The sequence below is a fragment of the Lissotriton helveticus genome, chromosome 2_1, assembly GCF_964261635.1.
Source record: "Lissotriton helveticus chromosome 2_1, aLisHel1.1, whole genome shotgun sequence".
In the NCBI taxonomy this organism is placed as follows: Eukaryota; Metazoa; Chordata; class Amphibia; order Caudata; family Salamandridae; genus Lissotriton; species Lissotriton helveticus.
In genome coordinates, this window is record NC_136059.1 from 50,575,457 (window position 1) to 50,595,733 (window position 20,277).

A 20,277-nucleotide genomic window follows, 5' to 3' on the forward strand; every position below is an offset into this window, starting at 1 on the left:
CACGCACCTGTCCCCCTCACTGCTCAAGCTGACATTTCACTCAAACGAGCCCATCACTAACCATGCATTTATTCGTCCCACTCTGCACTTACATCCGCACCCAAATTCGTATGGTCACCTCACTCACCCTGCAATCACTCCTCTCACCTCACTCTCACACTGTTGCATCATTCACCGTGCACTCACATGGGCACTCTTGCCACCCGGAGAGCGCAGAGGGTTAATGTGCCTGCGACAAAGAACGTGTACCATGCAGATCACAGAACTGAGTGCGAGTAAACTATGAGTAGCACTATAAAAACATGAAATGTTTGTCAGAAAGGTGCAAGAGAGAGATGAGGTGCATTGTTGGTGAGTGGTACTGAGGAAATTCATGGAGAAGGAGGAAATGGGGGAGGGGGTGCCAAAAAAGACTGTTACACTATGTGTGGCCAGTGCTAGGGCCAGCCCCCCTAAAGTTCGGGTCTAATTGTGCCCCTGATATACACTCTCTCACACATAAACACACTCTCACCTGCAAGCACGCACACAACATACATTTAAAAGCATGTTTTATTTACTTCTGCTGTCATTGAAGGACATATTCCAGCTTACTGTACTCTCTTTTTATTACACTATTAGTGAATAATATGTTTATTTATTCACCATTAGTGTAATAAACAATTGATAAAAAATAAAGAGAGTGGAGCCCCAGCTGCCCTTGTGTTCCTGGCACTGAATTTGCCACCACTGAGGCCAGGGGTCACAAAGGCAGTGCTAGGGATAGCAAATGGCAAGCCAGGAGTCACAGCTGCGACCCCTAGCAACCCCTAAATGATCTCTATGCCTTTGTGGCCTGGCAGAAGGTCCAGGTGGGATGAGATACTCCCAGGTGGAGAGCCTGAGGATGTATCCATGTGTGTACCCTAGGAGTCTGGTGCATCAGGTTCACAATCCCGCATCCAAAGATTTTTAGACTGGAGCAAGTACTGAATATGAGAGCAGCGCCACACTACTGCAGAAGGCACATGGGTATCCCTGCTCACACCCCAAAACATTCCACTGCAAAACACTATACAATAGAATACATGAGCACAAATCCATCACAACTCAAATACTCCATACCATTGGGTATCACCAAGGTCACAATGTCGTCACCCAAGTGGCGTAGATACAATGGAATCAAATTCCACATAGCCGTAGATTTCATTTGCTTCGGACTTTTACCTTTTAACCCCTTCCATGCTCATGACGAGCTCAGCTTGTCATGACCACACCCGTTTTTATTGCTGTCCAGCACAGCAGGGGAATCGCACTAGCAGCGATGCGGTTAACATTTGAATGATCTGAGGAATACTTAGCCACTGGTCCACACTTCTCACACATTGTGGGCTTCTTTTTCACACACCCTGCTGCTGTCCAATGAGCAGACGGCCTCAGGGGCATCATACTCAGCGGCTTACAATGAACCCTCTCTTGCCCCCCACAGCCGTGCATCTGTGGCATCAAGATGGGTCATGAGCTCTCATCTCCCCTGTGTGATGTTGTGAGCGTTATTCCCATTTTGATTACGCTACACTATAGGTATTGGTAGTTGTAACTGTCAGTCATGATAGAGGGAGTTTTTCCTCTTTACAAACATTAGCTATTTTATAAGAAGAGCCGTTGTAAGCGTTGTGGGTGAAACAAAGAAAAAGAGTCCATCTCCGGCCACTGCCTTGCCATCACACCGTCCCGCACATTGCTTAATTTCAGCCGGTAATTTCCGGTCCTCAGCACCGGTACTTAATTGACAACACATCCTCTGTTTGCAAGGTCCCTAGGAGTGGGCGGAACTTGTGGAGTTCTGCAGAGTTACATGAAAGCTCAGCAAGATCTGAGGAGTTCCGCGAATAGGTGGAAATCGGCACGTCACGGAGCTCGTCCTGATTTTTTGTCCCGGGAGCTTGTTCTGCGCAGTAAAATCAGTGTGAATGGCAACACGCAGTGTGTCGGGGCGCTGCTTCTTTCTTGCCACTCAAGTAAATTTTCAACTTGGGCGGCAGCTTTCTCACCGCGAACAGTTGCTATCGCTCATGACTGCTCGCGTTGAGAAAATCTCATCGGGTGGCCTTCTGGCGCCGAAAATTGCACTAGGGGACACCAATCTCACGGGCAGTCACCAACTTACCATTGGCGAGCCACAAATGAGAAAAACTCCACCATGCTGCGGTTGATGAAAATTGGCATGAGCTCCGTGTTACATGCATAACGCTGAGTGGGCAAAACTCCACCAACTCCTCCGGTGGAGCGGAACTAATTGCCCACCCCTATTAGAGAGGCACTTGAGATGTCACTTGGAATGGCTGATGGCTAGCTCCTATAGACGTGGTAAACAAACTAGGTTCACACAGGAGCAACCTGTGGGACCTGAAGGGTTGAGAAGCCTCTTCAGATACGAAGAGGATGGGGGGATACGTCCTCCCTTGCAAAATCAATTCAACAATACATTATCTCGCCAAGGGTTATGGGGATTGTGGTGCATAGTACACGAGACACGGACTGGAGGGGTAGGACACCCCGTGTGGATATGCTAACTCCACATGACTAGTGCGGGGAAGGAAGAAATTATTGTTTTATATATAACCCTCACACACTCTAGTAGTGTCATGCTTCATCATTGGGTTCTCCCTGACTCCTAAAGATCAGGGTGGGCTCAACCGTATTTCAGGGAGCACTTAGGAATAGAGGGTGACCAGGGGGCTTAAATAGAGATTAAAAATCCCTCACCTTCTCCTAGGTATTCCTTTATTCATGGAGAAAGCTAAAAATAAGGTAAGGGGTAATGTGGACTTTTATGGTCCTATGACTCTATAATTTTTTGACTGACTAGTTTCAGCCCTACTCTAAGGCCTAACAAGTTGCAGGGCTTTCATCAGGGTATCAAATGAATACCTCCCTGGTAAATAAGTCACAGATATAACTTGCAGGGTAATGTCATGCACTAATGTAAGGGCGGTGTCAATATTTGCCCGTCAATTGACTTTCTGTTGCGTCACCTGCAATAAAGAATCCATAGCAGGCATTACGTGAAGTTCTAATCCAACACTTAAATAAGGTGAAGCTACATATCACAGTTGTGAGAGGAAAAGCGGCATGCATATCCCATTGCATGTGTATATTACAAAGTCGAGACAAATGCATATATTCTCTGTGAACATCATTGATAAAATTTGTAGAACAAATATTCATTCCCATAACATGCTTCATTCGCCCACACAAATCGGGTGGACAGTTTTTTCTAGAGCGATAAATTAGTGGCCCTAGTGAAACTTTTTCAATGTTTCACTATATCACTCTCATGCATATTATACGAAATGAGAAAGCTCTTACAGACACTTCTCTGTAGACATACTTGTGACCTTAACTCTTTCGCTGACGGCTGATTGGGTGGGGCGTTCCAGTGTTGTCATTGGTTTATTCCATTTGTACTAAATATCATGTGGTTTCTATTGGTTGTTACTCATCGCTGGCCAAAGTCAAAGAATGTCAACTGTGCTGCCCTGGTCCCACCTACCGCTGACGCTCTGACGCCCTGTGCTTTACTCCATCGGCAGGTATGAGCCGTGCAGCAACGTCACCGCGGAGGTGAACCTGCGGACCTTCCTGTCCCCATGCATCAACGACTGTGGCACCTACGGGCAATGCAAGCTGCTGAGAACCAACAACTACCTGTACGCGGCCTGTGAATGCAAAGCAGGTGAGCACTGACCCGCCGCGTGCAGGACCTGCGTAGCTGCGCTTGATGGGCTACTTCCATCGCCACTGGAATTATGCGGCAGGAGAGAGACAAATTATGCGGCAAGAAAAGGCAAATTATGCAGCATTATGCAACACATTTTGTAGCAGCATTACTTAGTTATTTTGTCATTTGTAAACTTGGGTACTCTGTCTGTGCATTGGTTGCACCTCATTAGTACCAATTTAATGCCCAAATATAACAATAATATATAAAACAAATGGTTCTGTCGGGCAATACAATTGCTGTGTGAATTGTATTAAATACAAGAAAAAAGTGTTTCACACTTCCTTTTTCAAAGTAAATGAAAAAACAATTGCAGTTTAAGAACACACCAAGAAAACAAGTAGAGTTGATTAACACAGCAATTGTATCGCCCGACAGAACCATTTGTTTCTTATATTACCAATACCCAGGTTCTGAGGGACACTGGGTCACCCCATTATCCTAATGTTATCAAATATAGCAATAAGCAACAGAAGGTTGACCAGTCCTGCTTTTAGAAGGGTCTTCCACTGCATGGCAACACAAGTTTTTTTCCTCAGTATCTGCAGATTATGAGGCAGGTAGTAGATTATGTGGCAAATGTGGCAAATCTATATTAATGTGAAAATTGCCACGGCCCACGATCACATAATTCCAGTAGCCCTGGCTATTTCCATGAGCAGAGTGAAACGCGGGAGCATTGACAAATAATGTGCCATTTACAGGCAGGTGATACCCCAAACATCAGGTGGAAGGTATTTCTTCATGTTTTTACACCACCACCTATAATGCACAATGGGTTCACACCTGTGTTTGCACTACTGGTTACCAGCAGGTCCTATTAGAAGTAATTATTTGTGCCTAGCAGTAGGTGACATATACCTCATGCAAAACAATTGGCAATAACCTTTGTCTGTACCATTCGGCAGCCGCTCTGCTGCGAGGCTGTCGCACAGGTTTCAAGGTGCTCCTCGTCCTTTTAGGATTCCATAACAATCTAGTTATTAATGGGAGGGCCTGAAATAAAAACAGTACATTTGGGAGTAATGCTATCCTATATGTCAAATGGAAATTCCCTTTGGGCACATTAAATGTAGAGACATCAACTAATACAAACAGAATAGACAACAATTATTCAGACATAAAGGCTAAGAGCAATGCATTAAGTAACAAAATTATGTAAAAACAGATCAGTTCAGTATGCACAGTTTCATTATACATTTAAAACCAATTAAAAAGAAACATATTTAAAAATATATAAAACTTGGGAACACAGAAAATATATATCAAAAGGAACAAATCAAATACATGAATTCATCCAATCCATTTCCTAAGACTACAAAGGGAGGTACGAAAGAGGTATATTCAGCAGCAATCAGAATATTCCTAAATCAATACGTGTTGTGCTATTCCCTTAGTTTCGACGCGTTTCGACGGACAATTAGTATATAGCCGCCTTCATCAGGAAAATATTGACTGTCTTCCCAAGATATCTTGTATAAAAAGCTTATCTTCTGAATAGGGGAGTGATGCCTCCTTTCTCTTTGGTAGAATCAAAATTCTCAGTTTAGGCGATGTCTACCTGGACCACAGCTTGATCAATCCTGTTCATGTCTTGTTAAAACTCATACGGATGGAAATAAGTTGATTCTTAATGAGTAGTAACGAAACTTAAAAGCCGTTATTTTAGATCCAGAATGCACACGGTACAGTGCCCAGATCGCAAGTATGTGTTAAAAGTCCATACACATTTCGATACTTGTAGTGCAAGATATATTTATACTGGCGTACTCAGGGCCTGAGAGCTATATCCAGTCTCGTTTTCTACACGGCCTCTTGAGTTCTGATGCGTCTAGTGTCCCGCGTATCGTTCCGATCGTCTTCAACTAAAGACACATTTAATGTGCCCAAAAGGAATTTCTATTTGACATAAAGTCTATTGTTGGTACCCTATCCCTTTGGTATTAGGTCCCTCTCTCTTTTATTAGAGTAATGCTATCCTAGTCATGTTTATGACACCTCTAATGCTAAATGGAAAGTGTTCTAATGTCTTCAGGAGCCTGGTAACTTCCTTCAACATGGCTTCCTAGTTCCATTGAAAGGATTAATAATATTTCTTAACTAACATGATCTCACAATAATCTATCTTATTAGCACTGTTGATGTCCTGCTTGTTATTTAACCCATGTACAAGAAATGCCTTTTTCTGGCATTAGTCCATACCCAGATTCATCACCAAACTTCTTTGACAAAGTCTCCAGTTGTCTCAGTGCTGCCCTTGGATTCACTGTGAGAACCAGCACCTTATCCACAACTATTCAAGAGTCGCAACTCCATAGTTTGGTGGAATAATTCTAGTAGTTTTATGCATTGCCATAGGGTATGGATAAAGAAACCGAATACATGAGATGAGAGAGAGGTTTGCCACATCCCTCAAGTAATGATGAAAATTGATGAGATCTGATTGTTAACCATTATACAAGCTTGTGGACACTGATGGCTTTTTATCCAGTAATCAATTACGGGGTAAAACCGTACTATGGCTTGGCTGTGATTTGACGCCACCTTAGTGTGGAATGTAACTTTGTTCTGGGTAAAATTTCCATCGTAGTGAGAAAATAATATTGCTCTTGTAAAAGTGAATAGATTTTAAATAGAATGTAAACATTTTCTGTAACGTCTGATAGTCGGGTGCTTATGAGCACTATACATTTCAACAAACTGTTACAAGTATCATGAGAGAAACTGTCATCCTTTGATGCAGTAAACATACCGCAATATCAACAAGAGCGTGCAATGTTTAATGATGAAAAGACATATCAGTGTAGAGCCGAAAAGTATAGCCGGTCTGAGACAGTCTTCCTCCTAGATTTCTTGAAGACCAGTTCCTTGAGTTTATGGTCTAAAACAGAGCCAGGGATGTAGGTGGAGTTTCTTTGACAACTAACTTACCTAACGGACTGCAACAAGCTCTAATAATTGTTAAATTTTAGTTGGTTTCTCCTTCCTAACAGATTGCTTGATAAGATATGCTACAAATTTTTCAGGTTCCTTCCAGCCTACTGGGTCTTCAGGAATCCCAATACGTTTCAAGTTGTCCCTACTTGAACAGTTCTTTAAGTCTTCATGCACAGTCGCCATTGTAACTTCCTCATCTCTGTTGCATTTTGTGTCACAGTTTGCAGTTCTCATTTAAGGTGGTGAAGCTGGTTGGAGAAGCTTTCCACTTTCAGATCCACTGCTTCCACTTTATTCTTGATATATTCAACTTCTTTCTCCATTTTCTTCCGCAGCAAAGTCACATTTTTTATATAAAAAATATTGTCAGAGGCGCACAGACTTTCCTTAGGGCCTCATTATGAGTGCTCCATTTAATTCCAAAATGTGTGTCAATGTCTGTTACAGCGTTCTTTGGAATTCTAAGTTGTGGGGATTTTATCAAACCAGCATTCACCGGCTCAATTTAGATAGGTCAAACTTCCTGAAATTCACTGGAGGAAATATGCCCAGAAAATATTGAGACATGGAGTTTTGTGCTGTGAACACAAAAATCCACATGTTATGCCACATTTTGCAGGCAGAGTTTCTAAAGAGTGATAGTCATCACACATGTTAAAATCCAAACCCCTCACAATGAGGCTATGAATGGGTTTTTTTCATGCTCATCTTTCTTTCCCAACTTAAATGGCATCTTATAAGTGACTGAAGCCTTTGGGGGAAGCTCGCTTGATGTTGGAAGTGGGCTCCAACACAGCAAGAATGGGAACATAGTATTGTAAATTTCCCCCACTAGCATTTAGAATGGCCCTTGCTTTCTCTAGCTCTCTTGACGCTCAATCTGGGAACCTAGAAGGTTTGCTTCTTTACCTACCATGTTTTGTGGAAATAACACAGTTGAGGATATATTTCCAAGTGGAAGGAGGGAGAGGTTGTGTTGTCATGGATGTTCTGCTACAATGTAGCCCCCACCTGCCTAGCACAACACACTATTATTTGTTTTCTTTGTTTTTAAGTTGAGGGCAATCTCTGACCCGCATGTAGTACATTTATTTCATTGCTCCTTTCTGCCTCGAAATGCAATTTCTTCCTCCTAGGGTTCACGGTCCATTGCTTGGAGGGTGGTATGGCTTCTGTCCCTCTGTCAGTTACTGACCTAGCTTGACGCACTGTCAAGAAGGGTTGATGCTACTCATTCTTTGCTCACATTGGTTACTAGTCCAACACACCATCTCTTACTTGCACCAGCTGACTGCTCCCTACTCTTTAAGGTGCAGTGAACTGCATTCTGGGCATTGTGTCCTTTTCCTGCCTGACTCCAGGCTTCCAGATATGATCCTTCGTCTGGGAGTGGAGGTGGGAATGACTCCTCTGTTCTATTGTCACTTACTTTGGATCAGACAGTGTGGAAGAGGGAGAAGAGTATCTCTCTTGAAACTCCTCCCCACAAGATCGTCTTTAGAAAGTAAGCCTCAGAGCTGGGGTCAGTATTCAGAGAGTCTAACGCATGCCCTCACCGGGCGGCTCCAGTTTTGCAGGGGATTAAGTGTTAGTTACTTTCAGGCACATATGCTTTAGTGTTTTGTGAATTAAAGAGCACAAATAAAAAAAAGTGCAAGATATATTTTTGGATAAGACAGTCAGTATTACTACCACCTTTACATCCAGGAGCACTGTTGCTTTGGTTTGCAACAGCCAACCACAAGAGACTGCCTGGTACCAAAAAGAAATCTGTAGCCAGAATGCATTTTCAATATTGCACTACATTCATAGACTTTAGGATCAATGTAGGGAGGATGGGCTTAGAGACAGGACTGGAGTATGAGCTAAAAGTAGTGTGGGAAATGTTTTAATGTTTCATTGCCATATGTGTTAGGGCAGTCCTGAGGTGGAAGATAGGTTTGTCCTCTGTCTCGTGGTTGAAGGTAGGAGGTAAGGAAGTTAATGTTTATGTCTGTGATGTGTGGGGAGGGACTATAGAGAGAGCCTCCATCTCACCAGTCGAGAGGCTGGTCTTCAGGTGATGCATGATAGTGACTACTCCTAATATTGAACGGATGGTGTAGTTATGATATTCCGTTCTTGAAGCTATGTGTGTGGCTGCCCCAGCTTGAGGTAGGTGCCTGTGCTGGCTGGGACTGTTTCATGGCACTAGACTGCACTTGTATGAACAGGATGCATTATTGTGCCAGGTTTTATCCCAGAGTCGCTTGATGTAATCGTCTCACGAACAACCAGGTTGTCGACGCTCTTCTGAAAGGTTCATGTCGCTGGAGGCTTCTTGCTTCGGCGCGCATTGAATGTTATCACCTGGCGCCTTCTTTGAGACAGCTTCCATTGGATGTCCTGATGCTGGTCAGTGATGCTAGCCTGGAGCACAGTGCCTTGCTTTATTTGTATTGTTTAAATGTTGTTTGTAGGTAGAGTGGTCTTTTCACATGGAAGGATTTGAAGATGATGCAAAGTGCCTTGAACATGGAGGGGCAGATTTACAACCCCCCTGCGCCCCCAGTACGTCACTTTTTGTGACGTACTGGAGGCGCATTTCACTTCTCCATATTTACAAGGAGAGGAAAAGCCACCCTGCGTGACTTTTCCTCTCCTTGTAAATATGGCCCCTTCACACGCAGCACTTTGCGTTTAAGGGGCGTTCCATGGGTGTTGCTGTGGGTGTTCACACGCAACACACATGGAACCAGAAACATTTACAGATTCACGAGCAAACGTAAATGCGTGTCAATGCTACGCCGCTCCAGGGGAGGCGTAGCGAGCCGCAAGGCGCAGCGAGGAGAAATGTTTTCATTTCTCCTTGTTTTTTCCTCTTTCAAAGCGTGCTGCATGCTACTATTAAAATGCCTGTAGTGATTGTTTTTGTGCAGGAAGGTGCCCCTTCCAGCACAAAAACAATCTCCCCATGTCGCAGGCATCCTTGCATCTGGAGCTGTTGCATTTTGTGTTTGATGAAACAGGGGTCTCCAAGCTGTAGGCTACAGGCGCAGTGAAGCTTGGAGATCGCAAGTGTGAGGATAGCCAGTAGTTGTTGGTCTGCAAGGTACGGGAAGACCCACTGCAGTGTTTTCATTGTCTCGCGAGCGCGCCTTGTGATCTTGTTGCATTCACAGCCTCCCTCCCTCCTACAGGCTGGAACGGCTGGGGCTGCACTGATAACTCTGAGGCCTTCTCCTACGGCTTCCAGCTGCTCTCGACTCTCCTCCTCTGCCTCAGCAACCTCATGTTCGTGCCTCCGGTCGCCATCGCCGTCCGCAGCCGCTACCTCCTGGAAGCCTCGGTCTACGTCTTCACCATGTTCTTCTCCACGGTGAGTCTGGCTGGGGCTAGAGTGGGGGGTGGAGTCATCTCTGGGGGCGGGGCCTGTGGCCCCAGGGGCAGGCTGGGACTTATGAGCCACAGGGATAGGGATCATTGACTTGCATCGGGCACCGACCGAGGAGCAACGTGAAGACGAGTCCCCATCAGGACTGACGTCCAAATCCCCATTGATGGGACCCCAGTTGTATGGTCATTGATACCTACACGTAAATTTTATTTTATTTTAGCCAAATATATTCCGGCTATTTCCTAAACCTAAGCGCCACTGCCGCGTATTGAAACGACCGACACGGTGAAAGTATCCTGACTCACCGCTGGCTTCGGTTCCTTCGAAGATACCGCCTTGTTTGATTTCGCTTCTAGGCGTCTTTTACAATCAGGCATGTTCTGTTCATTAAAAATGTCCTGATGATGATCCCATGTAACCTTTCGAGCAATAGGGATCGAAACGTCGACACCCATGAGTGGGTTTATGTTTATGAACATTGACCAATAAGATTGTTTATGTTCCACTCCAGGAGATACTGTGATTGATTCTTTACTTGAATACAGTACCCTGTCTTTGCTCTCGCTCTTTGCCTGATAGACACCCCTTTCACCCTTATGCTATCTTTCTGTTTCCCTCTTTTCATGTACGACACAGGCTTGTGTCTTGTGATTACGAATTTGATTACTGAATTGAACATTGTTTCTTTATAAAATAAAATCCTTTCCCGGCTGGGTTTGGAAATTTTATAAACGTGTATAGTTTTCCATTGTGCTTCTATACAACAATTTTGCTGTTGATTTGGAAATGAGCTAAGAACCGTTTTGTTCACTATAACAGGGATAGGCAGCTCCAGAGCCACAGGCAGGGCCGGCTCTAGGGCGGTGCGATCGGTGCCACCGCACCGGGTACTGGCTTCCTGGGGGTGCCGTGTTCGCAAGTTTGCCATGTTTTTAACGCACCTGCTGCCGCGTTTCTTTCCTCCAGCAATTACCAGGCAGCACAAAAATGTCAAGATGACTCCGATGATTAATATTCTTCCTGGGGAGAGATCGGAGTTTTGTATAGTTGATGTTTTGACTTACGTGAAGGTAGGTAAGAGGGTTAATATACCTGCTGCAAAGAACATGTACCATGTAGATTACAGAGTGCATATAATGTAAATGGGTCAGCAGGTTACTGCTTTTAAAAGAGACATACTTTTGGTACCTGCAATTTATAACTTAAAGTCCTAATATAGAACAGTGGCCTATTAACTTTCATCAAAGAACTGCATGCATGCTGCAAAGTATACATTAGAGCATTGATTAATGTTGCAAAAAGAGTTAATTTGGGTAGAAATCAATTCTTATTATTAAATAAAACTCCCAACTAAGCTGTTTCCTTTTCAATTCTGAGTTTTTGCTTCTCCACACCAAGCACTCCTAAACTATACTGCCTGTGACTCCTGCACCTTGTAATCCTTTGGCTTATGCAACATTTCCTATACACTGATTTACACACGTATGATTGGCTCTGTGTAATGTGTGTGTGATGCAAAGTGCTCTGACATCCTTTACTAGTATGATTGGTGCTATATAACCAATTCATTGCATCTGAGAGAGAGTGGTTATGGAGACTTGGTCACTGCTAAAGGGTGTAGTTATAGAATCCATGGAGGAGGTGGTCATTGGGGGGTGCCAACTAATATTGTCGCACTCAGCGCCACCAGCGCTGAAGCCGGCCCTGGCCACAGGGCAGGCTGGGGAGTCAAAGCCTGCAGAGAGCCACAGTGCAGACCCCTGGCTTGTGTCTGGCGGGGATGTATGATAGTACAACACGATCATTTTGATCGCGGTACTTTACATCGCAGATTTTACAACGCAAGTCGTTACAAAGACTTGCGTTGGAGGGCGCGGATTGTGGATTTTTATAATTTTATATTCCAACACCAGTCCACGTAACAGTAGGGAAGGTGTTGGAATATAAAATTACAATATTCCTTAACCAACAGCGCCATCCAGTGCAAGTCGTAGTAACGACTTGAGTTGTAATCGCAGCGTGGTAAAGGTTGTGCGGTGTAAACACCGCGTTGTAAACGACGTTTACCGTCTGGCGGAGGCTAGAGCCAGGCCTGGGGTCTGTGAGTTTGGGGTCAGTGCCGGCTAAGGGAGTCTAGCTGTGCTCCCTACCATCGTGGGCTAAAGGAGACTGCCTCTCACCCAGCATGGGAAGAAAGGGGGCATCGATACAAGTGGGAAAGGGGAGTCTGTCAATGCCTGTCAGTGTGGGCAGTGAGTCTGTCAGTGTGGGCAGTGAGTCTGTCCATGGTGTCTGTCAGTGTGGGCAGTGAGTCTGTCCATGGTGTCTGTCAGTGTGGGCAATGTTGTATAATTATGAAAAAAGTAAATTACACAGATGTGCACACCCCTAGTCTTTTTGCAACAGGGCTGCCACATTGACCGCCCATGCTAGAAGAACGTTAAAGTAGGCATTATGACTTTTACCGAGGTTACACGGGCCATTTTAAGGGTGTGAGGATATTTTCAAACAGTAACTAACATTCTGCTACGCCTCGTTAAACTGAGAAATAAGAAAGCTTTATTGGTATTACTGTGTATCCAGGGAAATGTTCAAAAGATGTTGATGGGAGCACCTGGATAGCCTTTCCATGTAATGTTGCAGGTTTGGTACGTGTGACGTAAGCTAGAGTCCTGCATGTGTGAAGGCGCGGCCATGTCTGTACCTCCTTCCATCATCTCTGTGTGCCCAACTACCATATAGCAACTGGCGACGAGTCCATCGGTAAGTCTGATGTTGAAAATAGGAGGCCTGGTGGAGCAAGGCCGTGACCACCACATCTGGGTCTCTCGTGGCATGTGTGATCGCGACAGTGCATCCGCCAAGGGTTGCGTCTATCCTTCAAGATGCCCACAGGTATCTTGGGGGACCAGTGCACCGCTTTTATAAATTAGGGATGGACGGACTAGAGAATTATCCAATGTCACAAAGGAAATCTATAATATAACCACCGGCCCCAAGCGACTGCCCTACACATGTGATGCGATACATAAGACTTTCCTCAAAAACCCCAACTTCAACACAGCTAAGCAGAGAAGTTCAGAGCTGTTGTGATGCAGCAGAAAACCAACTTTTATCTTATGGATGCATTATTATCAGCCATGGAAGTGGAGAATGTTTACTCTGGGATCCCATCCATTGGGAGTGAAGGAGTGGGCAGCTGACGGGGTGGCGCCACGAGGGGCGGGGTCATAAGGAGTGGAGTAAGAGAGTCTACTCAGACATTTGCTTCTTTTTTTTTAACTCTGCTTCCAACAAATTGCCAACAAAGACACATGCAATAGTAAATCTGTTGCAGAGATCTCTGAGTTGTCCAGAAATGCTCTTGCTGCAGAAATCTGTGTCATCTAGTCATAACATAGCGTAGAGGGTTAATGGGCCTGCTGCAAACCAAAATGTCTAACACAGGTGACTGGTTTGAATATCATGTAGACAGCTCAATGGTTATTGCTTTTGCTGCAGAAACCCTTGCTCTATCTGCAGATCACAAGTTATAATACTTGGAATATATCTCCATGAGTGATGAACCAGCATCAAGGGACTGCTTGGAAACTGTAAAGCATATTTTTACAAATGCACTGTTTTTTAATACATTTTTCTTTGTTCTGAGATTGCCAGAAGGGTTTCTTTGTGCAGAAATACAGACTTAGTAGGTGCTATAAAACGGTTATTAGTGTAATTACTTCTACAGACAGCTATATCTGCTCTACTTACACTTCCTGCCCACCTCTTACAGGGAGAGCTTTGAAAACAAACCATCCTGCCTCCCTTTTATTGTTTAGGTTTTAGTAACTGTGCAGTGCCAGGCTGAGGGCCTTTGTTTCTTCAATGGCTTTGGCATAAAAGATGTGAGGCTCCAGCTACTTCCCAACCAGGACAAGGCTTGAGCAAAAGGAATGCTGATGGTTCTTTAAGTGAGGCATTTGTGTTGATACCAGCTAAACCTGAAACTAGGAAAGCTCCCTTGTGCCCTAAAAGTTATTGCTGCGAATGAAAAGCGCACAAATTGCAGGCACGACTCAATGTGTCCCAATGACAACAAACTGCACAGGGACCAACTTAGGGGCCGATTAGGATGGCGGACGGATCGCCACCACCATGCAGGCGGTGGCGATCCGTCCACCATCCGTGAACGTCGCCACCTATTTCCCCTCCGCCATATCACAATGGCGGGGGGGACCGCGACGGAAGGGAAGACTGTCCGTCGCGGTCGCCTTACAACCGCGGCGGAAAAGGTCTAATATGGTGGCGATGCCTATCAGACACCGCCAGCCATATTAGGATGTGCTGTGGGCAATGCCTTTCCGTGGCGGCAATGCCGCCACGAAAAGGCATACGGTCTTTGCTTTGGGGGCCCGTTGCGGGCCCCCAGGGTGAAGGGGGGGTGGGGGTTGCACATGGGGGGTACCTATGGTACCCCCCTGCGTTTCAAAATACAACATGGCAGGCACCGCGCAGTGCCTGTCATGTTGTGCTTTGAAACCCACAACATGCATCATTGCGGCGGGCGGTGCTTGCAGCACCGCCCGCCGCAATGTTAAAAATGCGGGATGCACCCGCCACTGTGGCGGGTGCATCTTAATTCGAGGCACGGGACCTCCGCCCCTGTGGCGGACGGTCCCGTTCTCCGACAGGATGACGGACGGACTTAGTCCGTCCGCCATCCTATTTGACCCCTTAGTATTTTTCACTGAAGCCAGATCAGCTCAAGTTGTCGGGTGCAGAATCCATCTGGATTCACTCTTTCCAGTGCAGATTATTATCTTACTACTTGCAAGATGTACTGAACTGCCAAGGGCTTAGGTGGCCAACCTGGAAGAGAGGTGACAATCAAGGTGGAACAGTGATAAACGGTGAACAAAGTGGCTCTAACGAACACAATACCCATAGTTGACAATATTCTGAAAATGCTGGATAGAAATGAAGCGTGCCTTCTTACCCGCCTTGACCTGGCATCTGCTTTTGATACTGTTATAGTTAAACAATAATGGGGCGACCCTGTGTCCCTCAGAACCTGGGTATGGATAAGTAAACAAAAAGAATGGTTCTGTCGGTTTCACTTGCTATTTCTTATGAGTACGCTTAGTATCAAATATATTATTCGGTGTTCTTTAAACATTCGTATCTCAGCTGTCTACACATATGGAACATATAGCAAATAGTAACACATGTGAAACAAATTGCTGTCTGTCTTGTTTTATATAAATTAAATCATTCATGTATATTTTCACATTTGTAAACAAGTCTGTCAATTTGAGGTGAGTGTTGCAGGTAATAAGTGATCAAGTGACATTTGTGCTCAGTGCTGGTGTTTTAGTCTGCAATATGTACAGAGTGGTTAAAATATGTACATGGGGAGGAATAGGCCAGAATGTTAGGGAAAAACAATGACTGCTGTATATTAATTATTCTTTTGCACGCAGAGCCTTGGTCAATCAGGACCATTCGAGGTCGTCGACGTTTCAACCCAAACTATGCTCCATTAGGTTGTCTAGGCGGGTCTTCACCAGGACAGAACAGGGATAAGGGAGTGACAGCACACAATGAACCAGAATGAATCCTGGTTAAGCATTCATCTTGTGGCGTCTGGTGGTAGAATCAGAAATGATGGGCCCAGGTGATGTAAATTGAGTAGATCATCAGAACAGTGAGTCTAAACATCTTAGATCTGGCAGCAAGGGAGGACTCAGTGCTGCCAAGTGGAAACAGGCATCTGTCCTGTACAATCGCAGCCTTAACCCTGTTCTGTCCTGATGAAGACCCGCCTTGACTACCTAATAGAGCATAGTTTGGGTTGAAACGTCCATGACCTCGCATGGTCCAGATTGTACATATAACGCACTAAAACACCAGCACTGAGCACAAATGTCACTTGATCACTTATTACCTGCAAATCTCACCTCGTATTGACAGCCTTGTTTACAAATGTGAAAAAATATATGAATGATTTATTTTATATAAAACAAGACAGTAGACAGCAATTTGTGTCACATGTGTTAGTTTTTGCTATATGTTTCATATGTCTAAATAGCTGAGATACAAATGTTTAAAGAAGACAGAATAATATATTTGACACTAAGCGTACTCATAAGAAATAGCCGGTAAATCCGACAGAACCATTCTTTTTGTTTACTTTTGATACTGTTACAGACAACAGTTTACTAGATTTACATGAATATAGGATGAGAATGTCAAGAACCGTGCTAAACTGGTTCACCTAATTTTTTCACGACAGATCCCAACGAGTTTCGGTGAATCAGTACCAGTCCTTCGCAACATCGGTCATCCTAGTGGTTCCCAAGGGCCCTATCTCACGTCTACTCTCTTCAAGCTTTTCAAGGCACTTACTCTCTTCAAGATTTTCATGGAGCCTCTAGCAAAACCCTTCAAAGCCTCAAACATTCAATATCACATGTATGCAGACAACACCCACCGTATTGGAAAATCTCCCCCCCACAAGACATCGGGTCCCTCAACACAACTCTACAAGATACTCAAACTGGCTAACCCCAAACCGTCTCTAACCAAATGATATCAAAACAGAATTCTTCCTCATGGTCCCAACCAATCACAAACCCAAGATTGATTTATGAATGAAGAATATAATGGCCCTCAACTGCTCTTATCATGTTATCGATTCTGTGAAATCGCTGGCCATAATATTAGACAAGTATTTGAATACGCAGGAGCACATCAGTGCTGCCACCAAAGGGGCAAACTACCAAATGAACATTCAAAATAAAATAAAACTTTTGCTCCCTCATGACGGCTTCAAATCAGCGGTCCAAGCGTTAGTTATTGAAAGATTGGATTATGGAAGCGCAACTCTTTGTGGACTTCCTACATCCGCGCTGGCGCCGCTAAGGGCCTCGTTAAATGTGGCTGACAGACTCGTCACTGGAACATCTCCTTGATCTAAAATCACGGAACTGGCTACATTATGAGGCAAGAATACAACTAAAGCTTGGTTGTGTGACTCACAAAGCCATACACTACAACACACTAAAGTACTTGGCACAAAAATTCGAATTATTTGTCGGAGGCAGAGGCTCTAGAAGTGACAGCACTCTGCCGCTAAAACCACAGATATTCCATAAAAAGAAAACTTGCAACAGATCCTTCTCGTATTGCCCCGATAATGTGGAACTCCCTACCACCTGAAATCACACTGATAAGTCAAAAAATAAGTGAAGTCACTTCTTATTTGCCGTGCTGACTTTATGTATTTTTTTTGTCTGGTCACTTGAGGTTACTTTCTGCAATTTCCTATTTATTACAGTTTATTCTTTTTTCTCTTACATGTTCATGCTATATAAAACTTTATACATACATTTTAATAAAAATAAGATGAAGGCCAAATATTGGAGAGATGCCACCTATAGTTATTGTGGGCATAGAATGCCATATGAAGATGCCTGACCCACAAGCAGCTGATGTTTCAAGTTTGTTGGGGAGAAGAAACATTAGTGGAGGTCTGCAGGTATGAAGAACCAGGTGGAGATTTCGGCCATGGCTAAATCTTCACCACCGGCCGGAATCCCCACCTCTGGGCCAGAAGTCCCACCTCTGACCAGGAAGTCCCACCTCCGGGAGGGAAGTCCCACTTATAGGCCAGAATCTCCTCCTTCGGGCTAGAATCTCCGGCCCGAATGCAGACGTAAAGTTTGTAGTCGTAAATCCATTCTGTGAATATCAAAAATTGTAAGTGCATTCTGTGAATAACAAAAGTAGTAAGTTTAGGATTTTGTCTTAAGTTAATTCTGTGAATCGGGCCCTGTCTGCCTTCGCGAAGCCGCTGCTCCCATCTCTCTCACTTTTTCCTCTTATTGCCTCCCTTTCTGCGTGGCTCCTTCTCTATTGCTGAAAACCCTGACTTTTACTCTCTCTTCCCTTTATTTGTTCTGCTGTGAAATGGATCCAAAAAAAGAGAGAAACCCTTTTGCTGCAAATGTCTGTAATGTATTAAAGATGTTTCTCATAAATAATTTAGTGGTTCTCTATTTGTAGGCTGATGATAAGCTGTGGGTACCAAGGGCCCAGGAGCATGAAGACCGATAGAGTTCAAACAGGCACAACAGAGTTCCGAACTAGAACATGAAGGGAACCAATAGCCTTATTAATTCCAATTTACATAAAAATAGACCTAACAGAGAAGAAATAGTGACATAGCATGCCACAATGTCTTTTTCTGAAATGTTTCTATTCCAAGGGCAGCCTCGGGGCGGAGAGAAAAATGGTTCAAAATACTAAAAATAACTTTAAAAAAAGCAAATCAGAGTGGTCACAAAGTGGCCAGATTGGTTTTATTCACAACAAAACACATTAGGGCCCCTTTACAGAGTTTGCCAGTGAGGTGCCACTTTTGTTTTGTCGTCTTTCTTTAAACAACGGGGCATATTTATAAAGAAGTGACAGAGCGCAGCGTTAGCCTTCTTGGCTTAACGCTGCACTCAGCCACTTCTGAAATGCAGTACAAAAGGGGGTGGTACCACCCCCTTTTGTACCACTTCTGAAATGCAGGGCTGCACCGTATTTACAACAATACGGTGCAGCCCTTCGTTTCCCCCTGCGCTGGTGATAATTTCAGCTTCCTATCACCAACGCAGTCACCCTTGCACCATAGAGAAAGGGTGCCTGCGTTGTTATGTGCTCGCCATGAGCCACGGCGCTCCGGTGCTCATGGCGAGCTGAGCTCGTCATGGCCACACCCGTTCCCATGGAACGCTCAGCACAGCAGGGGAATCAGCCCAGCATGCGAGCGTTCCACGGAACGGGCACGGTCTTGACGAGCTCAGCTCGTCATGAGCACCGGAGCGCCGTAGCTCATGACGAGCTGACCTCGTCATGAGCACCCAAGGGGTTAAATGACTGTTTATGTGCAGGACGGGACACCTGACTGTACGTAAACAATCATGCATATGGTTTTGCTGTTTTTATGTGTGCTGCACAATGCAGCACACATGAAAACGGCAAAAACAAGGAGAAATAAAGAATTTCTCCTTGTTGCGTCCTGTTAAGACCACGTTGTTCCTGCTTACATTTCACATGTTTTACTTAATCTTGCATTCCCTATGAGTAATTGATTTTCCCAAGATGTTATTACTTTTTTTTCAGGCAGCATATTGCTTGTCTAGTGCATAATTTGAATTGAGTCACGTCCAGGTGTTTATAGCGCAGCACAACTGGGATATAGCTGAAGGCAGTGCGAGTTTCTCTCAGTGGGGCGGTATGGTGTTCAGTGTGGGAGAGGATGTGGCACTATGTCCAGAGCTGCCGAATTTGGGTCTGGGGAACCAAGTTCAGCCTTCATGACCACTCCACCAAACCAATCTCCCGGGGGAGCACATTCCCATGCTAGACCTCAGAAGGCCCAGCTAGACAGTAGAATTCTGGGTGTCTCAGCACCAGAAGGTGGGCCCTAGCAGTGGCAAGTGTGGGTTATGCTTGAAGGCCTGTCCACCACAATCCATGCTGAAGTTCACTTCCAGTCTTGCGGGCAGGCTTACGAAGCAACACACCCCAGAGTGACAGTGACTTGGTCACTGAGGTCACAGGACCCTTGAAGTCAGTCTGCCTCACCCACTGGTACCTCAGTTGGCCGTGTTTCAGCACTAGTAGTGCAACTCACCAGGGATCAGGCAATGCAGGATTTACATGCACACCAGACTAAGTTTGCAAACTTCACGGCCTCTCTGCTCCATGCACAAGCACTTTTAACATGTGCTGCTTGCTTTGGGGCCAGTAGAATTATGCAGCAAGAGAGAACAAAATTCTGTCACAGTGTTTACTAAATTATGCAGCAAACAAAAAGTCTGCAGCAAAAAGTGGTATATTGTCTGATACTTAATTATTTTTACATTTTTCTACATACTAAAAGTCTCTGTAAATATTTTGCCTCATTAGTACCAGTGTAACAGTCAAATCCAGCAGTGAGAAAGGTTACCAGTCAACTTTGCAAAGGGCCCTCCACTTCGCAGCAACACAAGTCACATTTTTTTGTAACTTTTGATGCATTTGAGCTACAAACAATTTATTAGTTAAAATCACCAGATTATGCAGCAGATGGTGTATTATGTGGCAAATATGAAAACCTTTGAAAAACGTTTGCAAACTGGGATATTTTGTCATTCATGTTTGAACTGCTCTTGTTGGAAAAGGGAGA

At 44.5% G+C, this 20,277-nt stretch overlaps 1 protein-coding gene across 1 annotated transcript in view; it reads left to right on the plus strand.

Moving 5' to 3' along the window:
- TMEM8B (transmembrane protein 8B) overlaps positions 1 to 20,277 on the plus strand; it is a 287,529-nt gene that overhangs the window by 253,162 nt on the left and 14,090 nt on the right. Inside the window, exons 9-10 of the mRNA XM_078677709.1 lie at positions 3,576 to 3,718; positions 9,880 to 10,058. Coding sequence (XP_078533835.1) covers positions 3,576 to 3,718; positions 9,880 to 10,058 — 322 coding nt within the window. The remainder of the gene's footprint in view (positions 1 to 3,575; positions 3,719 to 9,879; positions 10,059 to 20,277) is intronic.